General features: G+C 40.5%; 1 protein-coding gene across 1 annotated transcript in view; it reads right to left on the bottom strand.

The window, feature by feature from the left end:
* LOC120991693 (alcohol dehydrogenase 1-like) overlaps window positions 1–20,705 on the bottom strand; it is a 34,532-nt gene extending 13,827 nt beyond the window's left edge. The window contains exons 1-5 of the mRNA XM_040420487.1: window positions 20,688–20,705; window positions 19,674–19,775; window positions 14,491–14,632; window positions 6,090–6,174; window positions 2,360–2,582 (exon numbers count right to left, since the gene is read on the bottom strand). Coding sequence (XP_040276421.1) covers window positions 2,360–2,582; window positions 6,090–6,174; window positions 14,491–14,632; window positions 19,674–19,775; window positions 20,688–20,705 — 570 coding nt within the window. The remainder of the gene's footprint in view (window positions 1–2,359; window positions 2,583–6,089; window positions 6,175–14,490; window positions 14,633–19,673; window positions 19,776–20,687) is intronic.
* Window positions 20,706–21,126: the final 421 nt, after the last annotated feature.

The raw sequence follows: 21,126 nt of genomic DNA, 5'->3' as shown, positions 1-21,126 counted from the left end.
TGGGGGAGATTTACTAATCTATTTATGGCACTTTTGTGGTGTAAATAGGCTGCAAATTTTGTCGCACGCCATTTGTGCTTTTTCCCTGCTCATGTCTCTTTTTCCAAAGTGATGAGAAAAGGAGGTGTAAGTTGGGTGGGGAAGTGGGTGGGCTGGCAGGCCCGACTCCTTTATCATTTTCTACTACAGTTTTTTGCGTGGAAAATGGCTTAAATCTATGAAAGCAAGATGGCTGGCATAAAGTTAAAGGGGTTTTCCCATCTCAGACAATCGGGGCATATCCCTCGGACATGCCCCCATTGTCTCATAGGTGCGGGTCCCACCTCTGGAACCCTTACCTACACTGAGAACGAAGCCCTGAAAGTGGAGGAGGGTGCACTGTGCATGCTCAGCCGCCCTCCATTCATTTCTCCTAGGGCCACCGCAAATAGCTGAGCACGGGCTCAGCTATTTCCATCAAAACTGACTTCACATATTCCCCTCATGATAAGTTCCCCCCTATGGGGGAGATTTACTAATCTATTTATGGCACTTTTGTGGTGTAAATAGGCTGCAAATTTTGTCGCACGCAATTTGTGCTTTTTCCCTGCTCATGTCTCTTTTTCCAAAGTGATGAGAAAAGGAGGTGTAAGTTGGGTGGGGAAGTGGGTGGGCTGGCAGGCCCGACTCCTTTATCATTTTCTACTACAGTTTTTTGCGTGGAAAATGGCTTAAATCTATGAAAGCAAGATGGCTGGCATAAAGTTAAAGGGGTTTTCCCATCTCAGACAATCGGGGCTGTTAAGGAAATTATCCAGCTTTTCTGAAAGTGGATATAAAATTCATAAGATGTTTTCATTTTCTCTGTGCACGTGATATAATGTGGTGACATTTGACTAAAACTTATAACAAGCGTAAGCTAAAAACCTACATAAGTGAGCTGTGTGTGTTAAGATAAGATAAGATTTGTACGTACTACTAACCAAAAATATGCATCTCTTGCTAAAACACCTAAACTCATTAGTTAACACATTTTTGCTAAAGTGAAACTGGTAAAATACTAACCAATCAATAGATGGATTCAAAAACCATTATTGAAATGTCTGTAAACCAATCATGTTTTACTTTGAGGGGTTACACCCTTTTGAACTGTGTATAAATAAAGGGTGCAGGACACATTATGTTAGGGTCATGACAAGGTTTTGAACTATACTCAGACTTCTGTCATTTTCCTCCGTCGACGTCATTCACCTGAACATGAGGCAACGATCATCACGTGGCTGACCCTTGGCCTGCCACAACAGGGCATATCCCTCGGACATGCCCCCATTGTCTCATAGGTGCGGGTCCCACCTCTGGAACCCTTACCTACACTGAGAACGAAGCCCTAAAAGTGGAGGAGGGTGCACTGTGCATGCTCAGCCGCCCTCCATTCATTTCTCCTAGGGCCACCGCAAATAGCTGAGCACGGGCTCAGCTATTTCCATCAAAACTGACTTCACATATTCCCCTCATGTAAAGTTCCCCCCTATGGGGGAGATTTACTAATCTATTTATGGCACTTTTGTGGTGTAAATAGGCTCCAAATTTTGTCGCACGCCATTTGTGCTTTTTTCCTGCTCACGTCTCTTTTTCCAAAGTGATGAGAAAAGGAGGTGTAAGTTGGGTGGGGAAGTGGGTGGGCTGGCAGGCCCGACTCCTTTATCATTTTCTACTACAGTTTTTTGCGTGGAAAATGGCTTAAATCTATGAAAGCAAGATGGCTGGCATAAAGTTAAAGGGGTTTTCCCATCTCAGACAATCGGGACATATCCCTCGGACATGCCCCCATTGTCTCATAGGTGCGGGTCCCACCTCTGGAACCCTTACCTACACTGAGAATGAAGCCCTGAAAGTGGAGGAGGGTGCACTGTGCATGCTCAGCCGCCCTCCATTCATTTCTCCTAGGGCCACCGCAAATAGCCGAGCACTGGCTCAGCTATTTCCATCAGCCCCATAAAAATGAATGGGAGCGGTGGCCGTGCAAGCATGGTGCGCTCCCATTCACTTCTATGGGGGGAGCACTTGATAGTACCCGGGGCAACCTGGGGTCCTCCGGCCACCACCTTCCCTGCTCCATTCTCTATATAAGTGAGAGTCCTAGCAGTGAGACCCGCATCTCTCAGACAATGGGGATCTATCCTAGCAATATGCCTCCATTGTCTCAGATGGGAATACCCCTTTAAGTATGTCACGTGGTCTGCCGGACAAAGCGCCTCTTGTGTAGAGACGCAGATAACTTTGGTGCATCCTCCGGCACTTGAGACCAGTCTTAATAAAGGTCCCCCTATGTCACTTTTCTATTTCAACAGACATATTTTGAACTCTGCGCACTTTATACCTGAGCAGTCTTTACAACAGATCCGTATCCTGTCGTGAAGCCGCATCCTATGAGGCAGACACTACTCAGAGGTGTCTCATCATCAATTTTTGCACAATTAAATTGACTGACTACAGTATATTCAGAAAATGTGCTGGTGTTCATAAAATGATGGATTTGCTTCCCTTTACAAGTAAATCTTGTTGTTCCATCAGACATCAAACCGTCTGCAGATTTGCCCTGACTGGTAAGAGAGAGAAAATTTTAAGAATATGTAATTGAACAATATCACGTTGACTTTGTTGAATAATTTTTACAACTGTTCATTAATGAAAACATCAATTTATTTATTTATCAACATACCCTATAATCATTTCTACACAGATGAACCAATCTATATTGTGGACTGAGCTTTTGCCTAATTCTAGTAAATAATTAGTACATATTGTACATATGAGCAACTATTGACATTAACCCCTTAATGATCACAAATATGTGTTTTTATGGTGGTCATTAAAGGGCCTTTTTACTGCAGCCTAGAATAAGAGCCACACGGGTCTCTCATGCAGCGATGCGCCGGGTTACTGCTTTGTTTAACCCCTTAGATCCCACGGTTAATGGCGACCATGTCATCTAAGTAGTTTAGGGAGAGGGAGCTCTGTCTGTCAGGCATCGGCTCCCTGCGAATGAGATTGCAGGGTGCCGATGTCTTTATATGGCTGCCGGGACCCTAATGAAGGCCACTAGATCTACCTGCATGGTATGTCTATCAGGCATTTCAGAATAGTAATGACAATATAATACACTTTACTGCATAAGGAGTACAGTGTATTATAGAGATCAAAGGATAACATGTCAAAGTCCCCTTCTGCGATAAATAAGTAGTGAAAATAAGAATTAAATAAAGCTTTATCTAAAATATATCCAAGTGGAAAAAAAAGAAAAATATACCCTTTTCCATAAAAAAAATATTTTCAGGATTTTCAGAATTGTTGTTTTTTGCTTATTTGTCCCAAACAAATGTATATATAAAATATACGCAAATATATACATGTACCATTTTATAATACGCACTGGTTTATAAGATGCACCTAGATTTTAGCAGCGCAAAATCATGAAAAAAACATTTATCATCAGACCTCCAAATTAGACCCCAATCTGCATGAGACCTCAGAGCAGACCCCCATATCAGACTTCAGATAAGATCGCCATTTCAGACTCTTATGTAAAGTATTCACCATAAAATGTATTTTATAAAAAATAATCAGTTATTTTTGTGAGATTTTTTCTATTTAATATTTTTATTACCTTATTTTTCACTTTATAAGACACTCCTGATAATAAGACAAACCTAGGTCCCCGTAGCAGATATCAAACACCCATATCAGATCCTAAAATCAGAACCCCATATTAGATCTCAGATCAAATAATCAGACCCCATATCAGATCTGCAGATCAGACCCCATATCAGATCCTCAGATCAGAACTCCGTATCAGATCCTCAGATAAGACTCCCATATCAGATTCTCAAATCAGAACCCCATATCAGATCCTCAGATCAGACTTCCATATCAGATCCTCAGATCAGACTCTCATATTAGACCTCAGATAAGACACCATATTAGATTCCCATATCAAACCCCCATATCAGACTTCCGATCAGACCCCCATATCATATTTTCATATCAGACCCCCCTCAGATTAGACCCCCATATCAGACCTCACATCAGAACCTCATATTAGATTCCCATATCAGACCCCCATATGAAACCTTAGAACAGAACCCCAATAAGACCCCTATATCAGACCCCTATATAAAACTTTTCAGATTAGACCCCCATATCATACCTCAGATCAGATCCCGATATCAGACCCCAATATCAGATTTAAAAAAAAAATAGAATAACCTCTCCAGACAGAGTACTGCACTAATCGCTCTCTGGTCTTTTCCAGATCTGCACTGTACTGTGACCTGATGTTGCACAGTACAGGTCATAGTGTGTGCACTACGTCCTGACGCTGTACGCAGTTAGGACAGTGCAGTTCAGGCCTGGGGAAGACCAGGGAACAGTGAGTACAGGCAGCAGTGGGAGAGCTTCATTCACTGCACCTGCCTACTGCATACTAGTCAGCGCTTCCATAATGGAAGCCGAATATATGGAAAAATATACTTTACTGATACATATAAACAATAAAATCAGAGCTCTATATGGGCCAGTCAAGTTCTTCCACAACAAACTCACCCAACCATGGGGCACAGTCATGCTGAATCAGAATAGGCCCATCCCCAAACCGTATCCACAAAGCTGGAGTCATACAATTGTCCAAAATGTCTTGGTATTTTTCACATCACTTAAACGAAGGGGCGTAGACCAATCCCTTAAAACAACCCCATAGCATTATCCCTCCCATCCGCTACTAGCATTTGCCAAAGTCCAGTGCCCAGAATCCAGTGATGGCGTGCCTTACCCCACTCCATCCAACACTTGGAATTGTGCTTGGTAATGTTAAGTTTGCATGCAGCTGCTCAGCCATGGAAACAGTGGCGTAATTAGAAATGATTTGGCCCCACAGCAAATTTTTAAACAGGCCCCCCCAGGCAACTTCGCAACCCCCTCCTCCAATGAAACTATGTGGCTAGTCAAGATCACTCTCTTAGACGAGACCCAGCAGCCACTCCGTCCATTTCCTACAGTGTCTCTGTATATTATGCCATGGTATAATACTGTTGAGGAGACCCTGACAATAAAATATTTTAGTCCTCCGCCTGGGGGGGCCCAAAGCAGCCGCTTCCCCTGCATGGAAACCCATACCATGAAGCTACTGGTGAGCAGTTATTGTGCTGATGTTCATGCCAGAAGTGGTTTGTAACTCTGCAATTATTAAAGGGGTTCTGCACTTTGTTTTAACTGATGATCTATCCTCTGGATAGATCATCAGCTTCTGATCGGCGGGGGTCCGACACCCGGGATCTCCGCCAATCAGCTGTTTGAGAAGGCAGCGGCGCTCCAGTAGCACCGCGGCCTTCTCACTGTTTACCGCCGGCCCACTGACGTCACGACTAGTATCAACTAGCATGGGCGGGGCTAAGCTCTGTTAAGCTAGTTTATACTAGTCGTGACGTCAGTGGGCCGGCGGTAAACAGTGAGAAGGCCGCGGCGCTGCCTTCTCTAACAGCTGATCGGCAGGGGTCCCGGGTGTCGGAACCCTGCTGATCAGAAGCTGATGATCTATCCAGAGGATAGATCATCAGTTAAAACAAAGTGCAGAAACCCTTTAAGTCAGTAGAGCATTGGTGACTTTTATGCACTATGTGCCTCAGCACTCAGCAACCCCACTCTGTAACTTTCTGAGGTCTGAGATTTGGCTGAGTTTCTGTGGTCCCTAAAAGATTTTACTTTGCAATAATACCACTTACAGTTGATTATGAAATATCTAGGAGAGAAAAAATTTAACTGACCGGTTACAATGGTGACACCCTATTACAGTGACATTCTTGAGTTCAGTGAGCTCTTTAGAACAACCCATTATTTCACATGTTTGAAAAGGCAGACTGCATGGCTAGGTGCTGGATTTTATACTCCTGTGGTAATGGGACTAAATGAAAAGCCTGAATTCAATGATTAACAGGTATGCCCAGATACATCTGTCCATATAGTGTATGTAACCCAACCTGGTTTAGATAAATTGATAACATCACAGCAGGGTATTATATGCATTGCCAATGGCAATAAAATATGTATACACTTACTTTAAAAAACAGAAATTGCTTTTAGGATTCTTGCAGGAGGGACATTGGTCACACTGACCCATAAAAAGTGGGATAACCTTATCACCTGCAAAATAAAGTATGATATAGATTGTCAGAGTACCAGGTACAGTCCTATATTACAGTTACAAGCTGCTGTAATAGAAAGAAATGAAACCTCACCACTACTATTTGCACCAAAAAAAGGAGGAGAAATAAATGCACATAGAGAAGGATGCAGGTGCATGCTACCTTGGCTGAAATGCAATACATTTATAGAACTACAAGTAACAGCATACTGCTAAATGCATAAAGACATAAGAAAACTGTGAATTCATGGGAAAAAAGGAAACTACATTGTTGCTATAGTTACTGTAAGAAAAAGTAGAAGCTCTTTGCGCATATTATTAATCAAAAATATGTCGGGTCCATCTACCCGTGACAAGGTGGCTTCAAACCGGACCTACTCTAACACATACCTCTCTTGGGCCATCCGACTGCAAAGTAAGATTCAGCTATGTGATACACTTCCTACCCAAATACATGCCTCTCCTCGGCTTTTGACCTACAATTGGGAAAAGAAGGATCCAGCTATGTAATGCTACTGATTAAAAACAGCAGGTAGATGGGCAGGGGTGCATGGTTCCCAGGGGACGCCACTCCCCAACGGTATACACCAAAAAAAAAGGGAAAATTAAACCAGCCCCTGTTAGTAGTCTGTTTGAAGCCACCTTGTCTCTGGTAGATGGGCCCGACATATTTTTGATCAATAATATGCGCAAAAAGATTCTTCTTTTTCTTACAGTAAGTATAGCAACAATGTAGTTTCCTTTTTTTCCCATGAATTCACCCTTTACTTATGTCTTTGTGCATTAAGCAGTGTGCTGTTACTTGTAGTTCTATGTATGCACTACTATTTGCAGTCATGACCAACCTATACGAGCACAAACTTCTCTATGTCAGCCAAACCTAAGCTGAATTTGAAAGCATTGGTCTTAAATTCAAGCTCTCTTTCTAGATTGGTCCATACTGGCAATATAGTAAAACTTTAGCAATATTCGGCCAGCACCCAATCCGTAGTAGAAGGCTGCAGCAGGAAGGAGTGGACTCCAAACAAGAAAGAAATCCGGGCAGTCGTATCTTGCTTTTCTGTTATGCTTTTAATTAATTTCACGTGTTACATAGCGTATACAAGGACGCGTTTCGGCTATTGTGCCTTTGTCAAAAGGTCTGCCTGTTGACAAAGGCACAATAGCCGAAACACGTCCTTCTATACGCTATGTAACATGACTGCCGGGATTTCTTTCTTATGGCAATATAGTAAAAGGCAATGTTTCGGCCCCACAGGACCATTTAACAAGCCTCAGAAATAGCAGGTTCTTCTTGATCATTAAAAACCTGACAACTCCCATATTTTTCTTCAATTTTACAGATGTAGCAGAACTAAAGACAAGCCTACAACCAGTGACCCTGCTGCCTCTATACCGCCATGACCAGCTTTACCCTCTCCAACTGTGTCCTTCTCCCATACCATGTAGATTGTAAGCCCTCATGGGCAGGGCCCTCTCTCCTTCTGTACTAGTTTGTAACTCGTCTTGTTTATGATTAGTGCAATTGTCTGTATTATGTATGTGCACCGCTTATGATATGTACAGCGCTATGGAATGAATGGCGCTTTAATAATAAATAATAATAATAATAATAATAATAATAACTAAAAAGAATTGTGATAATGCATTCCACAGTGTTATCTCATGACAAAAGCCATTGAAAACCATTAAAAAAGTCAATTAACATTTTCTTGCCATTCTTTACGTAATGTGTTAAGTGTTTATTCCTGTCAATTGCCTGCTCATCAGTGGAGGAGAAAGCTGCATTTACATGTGGTGATCCCCTCCACAGTATGCGGAGGAGCGATCGCTATTGATATTCCTTGTCCCAATACAGAATCATTCTTTGCCGACAGCAGCTGCTGTTTAGACGGCACGATCTGCCGCGAGCAAATGATTATTTAGGTGTCCGCAGCAATGATTTATTACACAATGAACAAGCGTATTTCTATCTGCTTATTTAAAAACATTTTAAAATAGGAATCCGAAGTTGGCTTTGGTACTGAGGTACCAGTCAGTAACAAAGCCCACTTCGGATTCCTATTTTTAAATGTTTTTAAATACGTAGATAGGAATACAGTAGTCATTCACTGAAGTCTCGCTCCACTTCAGCCGAGATGAAGTTATGTTACACGGAGCCCATACATTTTAATGCTGTACGGAAACAGCATTATAAGTGAAGTTTTTTAACGAATCGACTTTGGATCTATGATTCGCAGCCTGATTCGCTCAAGCCTACTCACAATAATGAATGGATCTTAAAGAAATAAAAAATAAAAGGTCTGTACCACAGGACTGGAGAATGATTGAAAGGTAAAAGGGTGTAACTACCATCCAGTAAGTATATAATGGAGGATAAATTAATAACTCATAACCAGCATGGATTCACATAAAACAGGTTGCACTTAAAGAGGTTGTCCGGGTTCACAGCTGAACCCGGACATACCCATAATTTCATCCAGGCAGCCCCCCTGACAAGAGCATCGGAGCATTTCAGATTTGTTTTTCTCTATGGAAAGCTCCATGGAAGATTATGTATTTTGGCTTTTATTTATATTCCTACCCCTTTTTCTTTATATGTACTCAATTGTTTATTAACTTTCATGGATAAGTGGCCTGAATGCCCCTCACTAGTTAATGGGGACTTTAATAGTGTTATTAATCCAGAGACTGATAGGATTTCTATGAGAGGAGATATACATATGCCCACCCAAGGGTCCCCTTTAGCACGTTTCTGTCAGGAATCAGGCTTTGTGGATATATGGATATATGGGGATCTTTGGGAAAGGGGAAAAGAGCTTATTCCTGTATAAGTAAATTCCATGTCCAGGATAGATTTGGCCCTGATAAATAAAAACTATGAAATATATAAGTCAGATGAAATATGAGACCAGATCTCTATCGGACCATGTACCTTTATCTCTAGAATTAATTATGAGGGATAATAAATTATAGGGTAAGAGCTCCATTTAGATTGAACCCCATTGGATCTCTATAATGGATAATCATGATTTGATGAAACAGGAGCATCTCTGGGATAGTAATTATAACTCGATGAAGATCGAACTGGTATGGGATGCATTCAAGGCCTTTATGAGGGGAATATTTTTTAGTAACATCTCTAATTTAAGAAGGGGTTATGGTAGGAAAGAGAGAGATCTAAAAGAAGCAGCCCTTGTTGGTATGAATGAATTTCCTAGGAATAAAAGCAAATAGGGAAATTATGCAGGTGTATTCTGACTTTCTCTTGGAAAAGGCCCAGCAGAAACTTTTTTTTAAGGGACAAAAGTATTTCTTTGAATCGGGTAGACCAGGGAAACTTATGGCGAGGGTGATTTCTAATCAGGAGCAAAAGAAAGAGTCAGTATTCATTCATCCGAGGGTATAATCATTGAAGATCAAGACCGTATAAAGGAAACTTTTCTGAAGCATTTTTTCGGAATTATATAGTTCAGATAAGGTCATTTTTAGATGAATAGATAGACTCATATTTGGATTCTATTTCTCTTTCAGTTCTTACAGATACCCAAAGAGAATTCCTTGATGTAGATCTTTCTTTAGAGAAGTTAGAGGCAACCCTGAAGGTATGTTCTGGAAACTCCTCCCCTGGGTCCGATGGATTTCCATATGAATTCTATTGTAAATATAGGGAGATTATTTTTCCTCGTCTTTTGAAGGTGTTCATTGGATCATTAGAGGAGGGTAGTTTTCCAGATCCAATAACAGAGGCTGTAATAACATTAATATTGAAACATATGGGGTCATATAGGCCAATTTCACTATTGAACACTGAAATGAAGCTTCTCTCAAGGATTCTGACTACAAGGCTATCCAAGGTTATTTCATCAGTTATACATCCCAATCAGAATGGGTTTATTCCCAATAAAGGTATTCATTATAATTTGCATCGGTTGTATGCGAATATTCAGTCTTCCGGGGGGGTCTCTCGCTCCATTCTATTCTTAGATGCCTCTAAGATGTTTGACAGGGTGAAGTGGGGATTCCTCTCAAAGGTTTTAGGGCAAATGTGATTCGGTACCAGATTCATAAATATGATTAAACTTTTGTATAAGTCCCCTACTGCGAGATTGAATATTAATGTTAGTTTGACAAGGAGTTTTCCCTTGAATAGAGGAACCTGTCAAGGATGTCCACTTTCTCCATTATTATTTAATATTTATATTGAGCCTCTTGCTGCTAGGGTTAGGCAAGATACTAGATTGAAGGGTTTGGGATATCAGGAGTAGAGGACTGCATTTCCGTATATGCAGATGATGTCCTGTTTTTTATAACTTATACTACTTCCAGAACTTATTAAAATAGGTAACTCCTTTGGTGCAGTCTCGGGCCTGGATATTAACTGGTCAAAGACCACTCTTATGCCTGTAGGTAGACCTGAATATTCTATTGATGGGCCCTTGAGTATGTTAAAGATCACCGATTCATTTGAATACTTGGATATGATGATATCGCCCAAGATTGAAGATTTTTTACAGCTCAATTTGATCCCATTGATTAGTAAATTGAGGTAAAAAATTACGGTATGGCTTCGACTTCCCTTATCTAGAGCTGACAGAATATCCCTGGTGAAGATGGCGATGTTACCCCAACTTCTCTATATCCTTAAAAATTCTCCAATATGGATTGAGGATAAGTTTTTTTATTTAATTGAGAGAATTATTAATGATTTACTTTGGGGAAGAAAGCGGGTAAGGTTAAAGTTGGAGTACCTTTATAAGCTGATGGAACAGGGAGGGCTAAATCTTCCCTACTTTAAGGGCTATTTTATAGTTGCACAGCTATGGATTTATTTCCAAAGGGAGAAAAGTTTACTCTGTCGGACTTTGGTTAGGAGCCCCTTATATGATAATATGTTCACGCTATTAGAGTCTGGGCGATTATCCAGTATTCAACAGGACTATAGAGAGTCTAGGAGGTTATTAATAAAGCATGGGGTACTATTAAAGGATGGTTGGGAATAAGGGGATCTTTTTACTGTACACCCCTCTGGCATAATCATTACCTATAGGAATTAGATGATTTAGCTGGGGATAAGTATTGGCAAAAAAATTATATTTAATATGTTGCATAGGTGGTGGGAAATAGAATTATACTCCCATTCTTGGAGTTGGCACAAAGGGAACATATAGTTAATTTATTCTGGTTTAGGTATTTTCAGTTACGTTCGGCACTTTCTAGTGTAAAGGGAAAGTTTATGTTTGAGATAGATACTTCTACACCTTTGAATGATTTGATGGGAAACTTGGGTCAGAAGGTCAAAATTTCCGAACTTTATAAATTGTTGTTGGAAGCACTATTTAAAAATATACGCTCCCCCGAACAAAGAGCTTTGGGAGTGAATTGTTCAATATTCAATTAGGTGATTGGGAAAATATATTGGTTAATTTAAGATTAGTGTCTCATAATTTCAAACACGTGGTGGTTCAATTTAATATTTTGCATCGAATATATGTCACGCAGTATGGCTTAACAAACGTGGTTTAAGAAATACTTCCAATTGTCCATGGTGTGATTCACTTGGAGCTGACTATCTACATATGTTTTGGTCCTGTAGAGAATTAATAGAATATATTGGAGGGCAATTAACAACTGCATTACCCAAAAACTGAAAGTATTGATTTTGTTTACGATACAATGTTGGATACTCAGTGATCTTTCCCAGGTTAATTGTTATAAGTATAAAAATATTCTCTTAATTAAAGTAATGTTTTTGGCGAGACTCTTGATTACTAGAGTCTGGTTCTCACGAAATCCTCCTAGTGTATGTACATGGTTACATTTGGTTAATAAGATCAAGAGATATAAAAATATTCTACATAAGCAAAGAAATACAGAGGAGAAATGGAACAGGATATGGGGGATTTGGAAGCTTCAAGCTTCCCTGCCTCCACCTCATCGTTATCCCTTCTCCGTCTTGTTGATGGAGGGGATACTGTAAGAGACGCATCGCAAGGGAGGGAAGAGGGAAAGTTGGGGGGTAAGGGTTAAATTGGGGGAAAGAAGAAAAGTAATAATGTCTTTGTGTATTTGTATTTTAAATGTGTTTTTTTTTATACTGTAAATGCATTTAGGACAGTTTAGGATTTTATGGGCTGTTTTTACCTAGAACAGGCACTGTACTGACCGAACTATTTAAACTGCTGTGTCTTGTCCAATGATTAAACTGGTTTTATAATGTGCTGGATGACTGCCTGTATCTGCCCTGTGTCTTCATAGTATTATCTGCTGTGTCAGACCTAAAAGGAGTTGTATTGCCATTCAGGGTGTAGTCTACAGGGTGAGCCATTTATATGGATACACCTTAATAAAATGGGAATGGTTGGTGATATTAACTTCCTGTTTGTGGCACATTAGTATATGTGAGGGGGGAAACTTTTCAAGATGGGTGGTGACCATGGCGGCCATTTTGAAGTCAGCCATTTTGAATCCAACTTTTGTTTTTTCAATAGGAAGAGGGTCATGTGACACATCAAACTTATTGGGAATTTCACACGAAAAACGATGGTGTGCTTGGTTTTAACGTAACCATATACTTTCATGAGTTATTTACAAGTTTCTCTTTGTTTACAGCCATTGACATGTCGCCGAGGTTAACACGTGAGGAGCGGATAGAAATTGTGTTGATGTCTGGTGAACGCAGTAACCGGGTCATTGCAGCAGATTTCAATGCAAGACACCCTACGAGACCGCCCATCTCCCATGCTACAGTTAGCAAACTGCTTGCTAAGTTTCGTGAAACTGGTTCAGTGTTGGATTTGCCAAAATGTGGACGCATGAAATCTGTCTCTAATGAAGAAACATCAGTGGCTGTCCTAGCTTCATTCAGCAAGAGCCCACAGCGTAGCACTCGCCGCATGTCACTGGAGAGTGGCATTAGTCGAACATCCCTTCGGCGGACATTAGCTACTCACAAATGGCACCCTTACAAACTCCATCTACTGCAGCATCTCAACGAGGATGACCCAGATCGGCGCACTGAATTTGCAGAATGGGCAAAACAAAAATTGGAACAGGACCCTCAGTTTACGCAGAAGATTTTGTTCAGTGATGAGGCAAACTTTTATGTGAAGGTGAAGTTAACAAACAAAACCACCGCTATTGGTCTGACACTAACCCACATTGGATAGATCCATCCAAGACTGTTGGAACTTGATGGTATGGTGTGGTATATGGGGTACAAAGATAGTGGGGCCATTCTTCATCAATGGAAACCTCAAGGCCACTGGATATGCAAAATTGCTACATGATGATGTGTTTCCCTCTTTATGCACTGAAGCTGGCACGTTCCCTGAGTTTTTCCAGCAAGATGGTGCACCACCACATTATGGGTGTCAGGTCCGAGCATTCCTAGATGAACAGTTTCCTGGAAAGTGGATTGGTCATCGTGGGCCAGTTGAATGGCCCCCAAGGTCTCCTGATCTGACCCCCTTAGACTTTTATCTTTGGGGTCATCTGAAGGCAATTGTCTATGCTGTGAAGATACGAGATGTGCAGCACCTGAAACTACGGATACTGGAAGCCTGTGCTAGCATTTCTCCTGCGGTGTTGCTATCAGTGTGTGAAGAGCATTGACAATCCAACACAATGGGCAGCACATTGAACACATTTTATAAGTGGTCAGAAACTTGTAAATAACTCATGAAAGAATAAATTTACGTTAAAACCAAGCACACCATTGTTTTTCTTGTGAAATTCCCAATAAGTTTGATGTGTCACATGACCCTCTTCCTATTGAAAAAACAAAAGTTGGATTCAAAATGGCCGACTTCAAAATGGCCGCCATGGTCACCACCCATCTTGAAAAGTTTCCCCCCTCCCATATACTAATGTGCCACAAACAGGAAGTTAATATCACCAACCATTCCCATTTTATTAAGGTGTATCCATATAAATGGCCCACCCTGTACATCACTTCGCTTCTCTGCACTTCCCCAGAAATATTCACCCGGTTTCCTGTAAGTCACTGATGTTCCTGCACCGTTCACTGAGGGTCTGTCTGGCACAGCTGTTTGTATGGAGCCCCCCATGTCTGTAACCGTTGTAATAAAGGTGTGTAACATGAGGGGAAAAAAAAAAAAAGGACATTACAAAGGACCTGAGGACATATTTTACCTGTGGAGAAAATTTAAAAATGGAGAAATGCTTATCTAATAGCAGACATCGTTGAAGGTTATAATTATCAATTGTATAGTTGATCTGAGAAAGGTTGAACCTGATGGAACTGTGTAATTTTTCAACCTATGTAAAATTTCAAGAAGACTAAAGAGTCATACCTGGTTTAAAATCTTTAACCTCTTCTCCTACACTTTCCACAATTCCAACACCTTCATGACCAAGAATGACTGGAAATGTAACTCCTTTGATATTGTCAGTGAGTGCATGTTCATCCGAATGGCAGATTCCTGTAGTTACAATCTGACAAAAATATTCCATGTAAGTTCATAAAAAAATCTAAACTGTTATCAGATCTCTCCAGTTCTTCAATATATTCATTGTTGTATATTTCTTTAATAATTCAATTATTATGTACAGTTTAAGGCTACTTTCACACTAGCGTTGTTTTAATCCGGCGTTCAATTCCGACACTGGAACTGCCCGCCGGATCCGGAAAAACGTGTGAAAACGGATTACATTTGAATCTTGATCAGGATTTTGATCACAATGAAAAAATGCATTGGAAAAAACGGATCCGCCATTTATGGACTTTAACTTTTTTTTCACATTTTTCGTTTTTAACATGCAAAAGCCGAATAAGGTTTGACTGAACACACAGCGCCGGATCCGGCGTTAATGCAAGTCAATGGGAAAAAGACCGGATCCGGTGTTCAGTCAAAGTGTTCAGGATTTTTGGCCAGAGGTAAAAATACAACATGCTACGTTTTTCTGAAAAGCCTGATCAGTCAAAAAGACTGAAGTGAAGACATCCTTCCTGATGCATCCTGAACAGATTACTCTCCATTCAGAATGCATTAGGATAAAACTGATCAGTTCTTTTCCGGATTTGAGCCCCTAGGACGGAACTCAGCGCCGGAAAAGAAAAACGCTAGTGTGAAAGTACCCTAAGGGGCTTAAATTGAAGATTTACTTAAAACTTATTTGTTAAGTAATTTAGTCATCGTAAATAATGTGGTAAAATGCCATATGGTCTGCTAACATCAAGATTGGCTGTAGCTGACCTTTCTAGCACTAATTCTAAATGATACAGTGGATATAAAAAGTCTACACACCCCTGTTAAAATGTCAGGTTTCTGTGATGTAAAAAAATGAGACAAAGATAAATCATTTCAGAACTATTTTCACCTTTAATGTGACCTATAAACTGTACAACTCAATTGAAAAACAAACTAAAATCTTTTAGGTAGAGGGAAGAAAAAATATAAAAATAATATGGTTGCATAAGTGTGCACACCCTTAAACTAATACTTTGTTGAAGCACCTTTTGATTTTATTACAGCACTCAGTCTTTTTGGGTATGAGTCTATCAGCATGGCACATTTTGACTTGGCAAGATTTGCCCACTCTTCTTTGCAAAAGCACTCCAAATCTGTCAGATTGCGAGGGCATCTCCTGTGTACAGCCCTCTTCAGATCAAACCCCTTTTTTTTTAATCGGATTCATGTCTGGGCTCTGGCTGGGCCATTCCAAAACTTTAATCTTCTTCTAGTGAAGCCAATCCTTTGTTGATTTGGATGTATGCTTTGGGTCGTTGTCATGCTGAAAAATGAAGTTCCTCTCCATGTTCAGCTTTCTAGCAGAAGCCTGAAGGTTTTGTGCCAATATTGACTGGTATTTTGAACTGTTCATAATTCCCTCTAGCTTAACTAAGGCCCCAGTTCCAGCTGAAGAAAAACAGCCCCAAAGCATGATGCTGCCACCACCATGCTTCACTGTGGGTATGGTGTTCTTTTGGTGATGTGCAGTGTTGTTTTTGGGCCAAACATATCTTTTGGAATTATGGCCAAAAAGTTCAACCTTGGTTTCATCAGACCATAACACCTTTTCCCACATGCTTTTGTGAGACTTCAGATGTGTTTTTGCAAAATGTAGCCTGGCTTGGATGTTTTTCTTTGCAAGAAAAGGCTTTCGTATTGCCACTCTACCCTGTAGCCCAGACATATTAAGAATACGGGAGATTGTTGTCACATGTACCACACAGCCAGTACTTGCCAGATATTCCTGCAGCTCCTTTAATGTTGCTGTAGGCCTCTTGGTAGCCTCCCAGACCAGTTTTCTTCTCGTCTTTTCATCAATTTTGGAGGGACGTCCAGTTCTTGGTAATGTCACTGTTGTGCCATATTTTCTCCACTTGATGATGACTGTCTTCACTGTGTTCCATGGTATATCTAATGCCTTGGAAATCCTTTTGTACCCTTTTTCTGACTGATACCTTTTAACAATGAGATCCCTCTGATGCTTTGGAAGCTCTCTGTGGACCATGGCTTTTGCTGTGGGATGCGACTAAGAACATTTCAGGAAAGACCAACTAGAGCAGCTGAACTTTATTTGGGGCTAATCTGAGGCACTTTAAATGATGGCAGGTGTATACTGACTCCAATTTAACATGATTTCGAATGTGATTGCTTAATTCTGAACACAGCTACATCCCCAGTTATAAGAGGGTGTGCACACATTATGGGGGTTATGCAACCACATTATTTTAGTTGTTTTTTTTTTTCTTCCCTCCACCTAAAAGATTTCAGTTTGTTTTTCAATTGAGTGGTACAGTTTATAGGTCACTTTAAAGGTGGAAAAAGTTCTGAAATGATTTATCTTTGACTCATTTTTTTTACAGCACAGAAACCTGACATTTTAAAAGGGGTGTGTAGACTTTTGATATCCACTGTATGTGTAATATCCCATACCTTGTTTTTATGTTTTACCATGTTCCTGATTACACTGTACACTAGCAGATGGGTGTGGCTGGAAATAGTTGACAGTAGAAATAGGACTAACCATCCCATTCTTCCCCTCTTAGTAGGACTGGGCTGGCATTAGCAACACTAGTGGGGAGCATGGAAGCATATCCAATTGTTGCTGCTCCAAGGGTCTTACGGACCAGCATTAGATCCAACTTACCTGAGAGACTGCAAGAATATCAAAGACACATAGATACCTGAAAAGCTACAGCATTTAAAATCAGCAGAGTGACCTGCAAGCCTCACCATTACAAACCATGCTGCAGGTGAGGGACTATGGCTAAGGCACCCATCACCTAGATTACATCCAGTCCAGACCAACTCAAAGTCTGCATTACTCAGCGGACACCCATAGCCACAAGTGCTAGCACACAGAGTCATCATCAAGATGGCATACCAGAGGTGCCATTAGCTGACACTGCCAGCCACCATACCTCATCATCTGGGAAGAGAAATTGCACTATAAACAACTATTGCTGGATGTACTACAACTCCTATTTTGCAGTGAGTAAAGAGACTTTTATTCTACCTGTGGCCTGATTCCTTATACCGCCTTTTCATTGTACTGAACCCCAGGGGGCTACAGCATGATTGAGTCCACCGTAACACATCATCTCATCGGGGCCATTATCACTCCCATCCTCTACACAGGCTCCTTAGGGGTTCTCTGCATATGTTTGTACAAAAACTAACAAAGCTCATTACTCATAGACCACAATGTCAATTATGGTGGTGGCTGCACTTTCAACTACTTCTCTTCAGTTTGGAGTGGGGTTTTATCCAAGAAAGTCGAGTTAAGGATAGCTCCAGTAATCAGAAAATTTTGGTAGAAACCTGCTGGCTTTTTTGGAAAGGTTAAGATGAGGAATGATTTCACTATTCAAAATGTTAATAACACAAAGAACACATCTAAAGGTCCCTTTACACTGCACATTTAGGCAGACAATTGTTGGGAAGACAGCATTCCTTTCTGACAAACACTTGCTTGTCAGTCAAGAGCTTTAAAATTACATGTAGCGATCTCCTCCACAGTTTGGGGAGGAGCGATCACTAATGCCATCGCTCGTCCCCTGTTTAGACAGCCCTAAGCTGCCGGCAAATTATTGAGGTGTCCACACAAACAAGCCTTTCGTTCATTCATCAGTAATCGGGAGCAACTTTACATGGGCAGATAATTGCTAACAAGCATTCCTACGAATGCTTGTTAGCGATTATCTGGCCGATGCTCGTCCAGTGTAAATGGCAACAAAAAAAAAGAGGAGATTCAAGTCTCAAAATGGCTCAAACATGGACTTCAGCTCTCTCCATAGTTCTACATCTTGGCATGCATTACTTTCTGATATACTGTATTCACCTTTCAGTTTCTTAGCCCAGCATTTTTTTTTTCTCATTAGCTTTTCTATCAGGAAGTAGCTAATTTCTTTGCTAATTTCTTTGCTTAGTGCTGTATGCATTAATGAGAAATTATTAATTAATGACACAGTGAGAGACAGAGGGATGGTGTTACCTTTATCTACAACATTTTGTACTAGAGAGGTGACTACCCCTTTACACTAAAACAAACATCTGCTTTTTTTTCAATGAAATAAAAAGTAATAGTACTTTTAAATACTAAAGAAAGTCTAAGGCCATATTAACACATCCGGTTACAGAATCCGGATTGCCAATGTTTATCCAGGTCAAACAATGCATCAAATACAGTATATATTTTATGCTGTGAGCAGGGGCGTAGCTATAGGGGAAGCAGGGGAAGAGGCTTCTTTGGGGTCCGAACTCAAAAAGGTCCCACCCAGGAGGAGAACTAAAAAAATGTATTTAGATATTTAGATCTGCACTGCCAATATCCCGAACCAGAAATCCAAAGCACTAGGTTCAGCCAAGGATATTTATTATACTTACAGGATATTGTATAAAACATGCATATAATAAAACCAGATGTCCTGGGAAGCCCGACACAGGTTTCGCTGTGCTTTTTCAAGGGCCTGGACGTGGCGAAACCTGGGTTGGGCTTGCCAGGACATCTGGTTTTATTATATGCGTGTTTTATACAATATCCTATAAGTATAATAATTATCCTTGGCTGAGCCTAGTGTTGCAGTACTTCACTATCCTCTGGTTTGTCTCTGAGAGGGATTACAGGAGGAGAAAACCAGGAAACAGAGAGGGGCAACGCGGCCAGCTTACAGCCATTGTCTGTGTGCTCGTGTGGAGAGGAGGAACTTGGTCTTCTCAGCTGTTTTGGATTTCTGGTTCAGGATATCTGCAGCGCGGATCTAAATATCTGAACTTGTTTGTGGTGAAGGTGGCCTACTTCTATAGATCCTGCAGTGCCAAAAACAGTGGACTCTGGACAATAAGGTTTTTTATTCTTTAAATTTTTTTATTTTTCATTGCCAGGGCCCCCTCTTCATTCCTATGAATCCATAAAGAAAATCCCTTGTATTTATAAAATCGGGGGCACATGGAAGCACATTTTGGAAGCAGCATGACAAATGTTGCAGTTTTAAGAAATTCTTATAAATGTAAACAGAAGGACATACTTTTATTCTTATTTCTTGGGCTTTAGGTGGAGCAACTTCGATTTCTTCAATGGAAAATGGTTGATTTGCTTCCCATGTCACAGCCGCCTTGCACGTAATTACCTGTAATCAGAGTTAATCTAAAGTGACATTCACATATGCTGGGGTCTGTACATTTCACTGTTTACAAATTTCCTGCAGAAAAGAAGATTTACTGTAGCAATGAGATTTTAAAAGTCCTGTTCACATGAACTGTGTGTTTTCTAGCTTACCTTGCAGTTTTCTTCTAAAGGATCTGCCCCATCCTGTCACATTCACATTACATACATCTCCCCGCCTGCGATTGGCTGCCCCCCAACACCGGATGTTTTCATCTGTGCACGGGGAGAAGCAGCAGCAGCGGTGCGGGGAGCCAGGTAAGTATATTCATTTTGAGGGGCCCGGCATATGGGGGACATTTTTATAGTCTTGGATAACCGTTTTAGTTTTCGTCTCAGGCAGAAGAAGGGCTAGGTGCATCCCTGTACATCTCATAATGATCATTATCATATAATAAGCATTACATATGTAGTATACTCTAAAGGGGTTGTCTTTTCCTATACTGTGCTAGGACAACTACCACTGATGGATTGCAGGGTGGTCTGTAACCATGGAAACGAGCAGTGTATAATGTGATAGAAAAATGAATTCAGCCAGCAAAGGAGGCAATATAGACGATCACAGTACATTAGTATATGCCTTGTATTAACTTCCTCTACATGATAAATACCATATGCTGAACTGAGACAACCACTTGATAAAAATAATTTGGATCACGTTGATTTGAAAAATGCCATATCATCAATAAGGACTGATAGGTCAGTGGTGAAATAACTGATAAGGTCTTTGACCTTTCTTATTTCTCTGGCCCCATAGTATGATAATGTGTAATACAAAAAAATTGATGAATAAGTAACTGAAACATTTAGATGTGTCTGAAAAATAAACCATGCACAAATAAAGGTAAGTGTGCTGGGAACAAATCTATGCACTTACCTTGCCTGCTGTCTCCATGTCTTTTTCTGTGCTGTCAGTGAGTAACTTCAATGATCAGAACATTCAATGAGTCGTGTGCCAACTCATTCTGCTTTTATGCTCCTAAAGTTAATAATGTTACGCAAGTATATCTGTACATCTGGGTAAGAACCTTTGCCCATATGCTTACAACCATCTCAGATTTCACTTACAATAGCTCAACTAAAATTCTTCACTCTTAACCATTTCAAGACTGGGTGTTTGAACATGTGATCATTAGATATCTTACAGTATATCATAGACGGCAATAGTTTACTATTGCAGTCTACAGCAAAAATCACTGCATTCCTATTAAAGGGGTTGTCTCACTTCAGCAAACAGCATTTATTATGTAGACATAGTTAATACAAGACACTTACTTATGTATTGTGATTGTCTATATTGCCTTCTTTGCTGGCTG

Source organism: Bufo bufo, chromosome 2, assembly GCF_905171765.1.
Source record: "Bufo bufo chromosome 2, aBufBuf1.1, whole genome shotgun sequence".
Lineage (NCBI taxonomy): Eukaryota > Metazoa > Chordata > Amphibia > Anura > Bufonidae > Bufo > Bufo bufo.
Note: the sequence above shows the minus strand (reverse complement) of the source record. Positions and strands in the feature narration are given on the sequence as shown.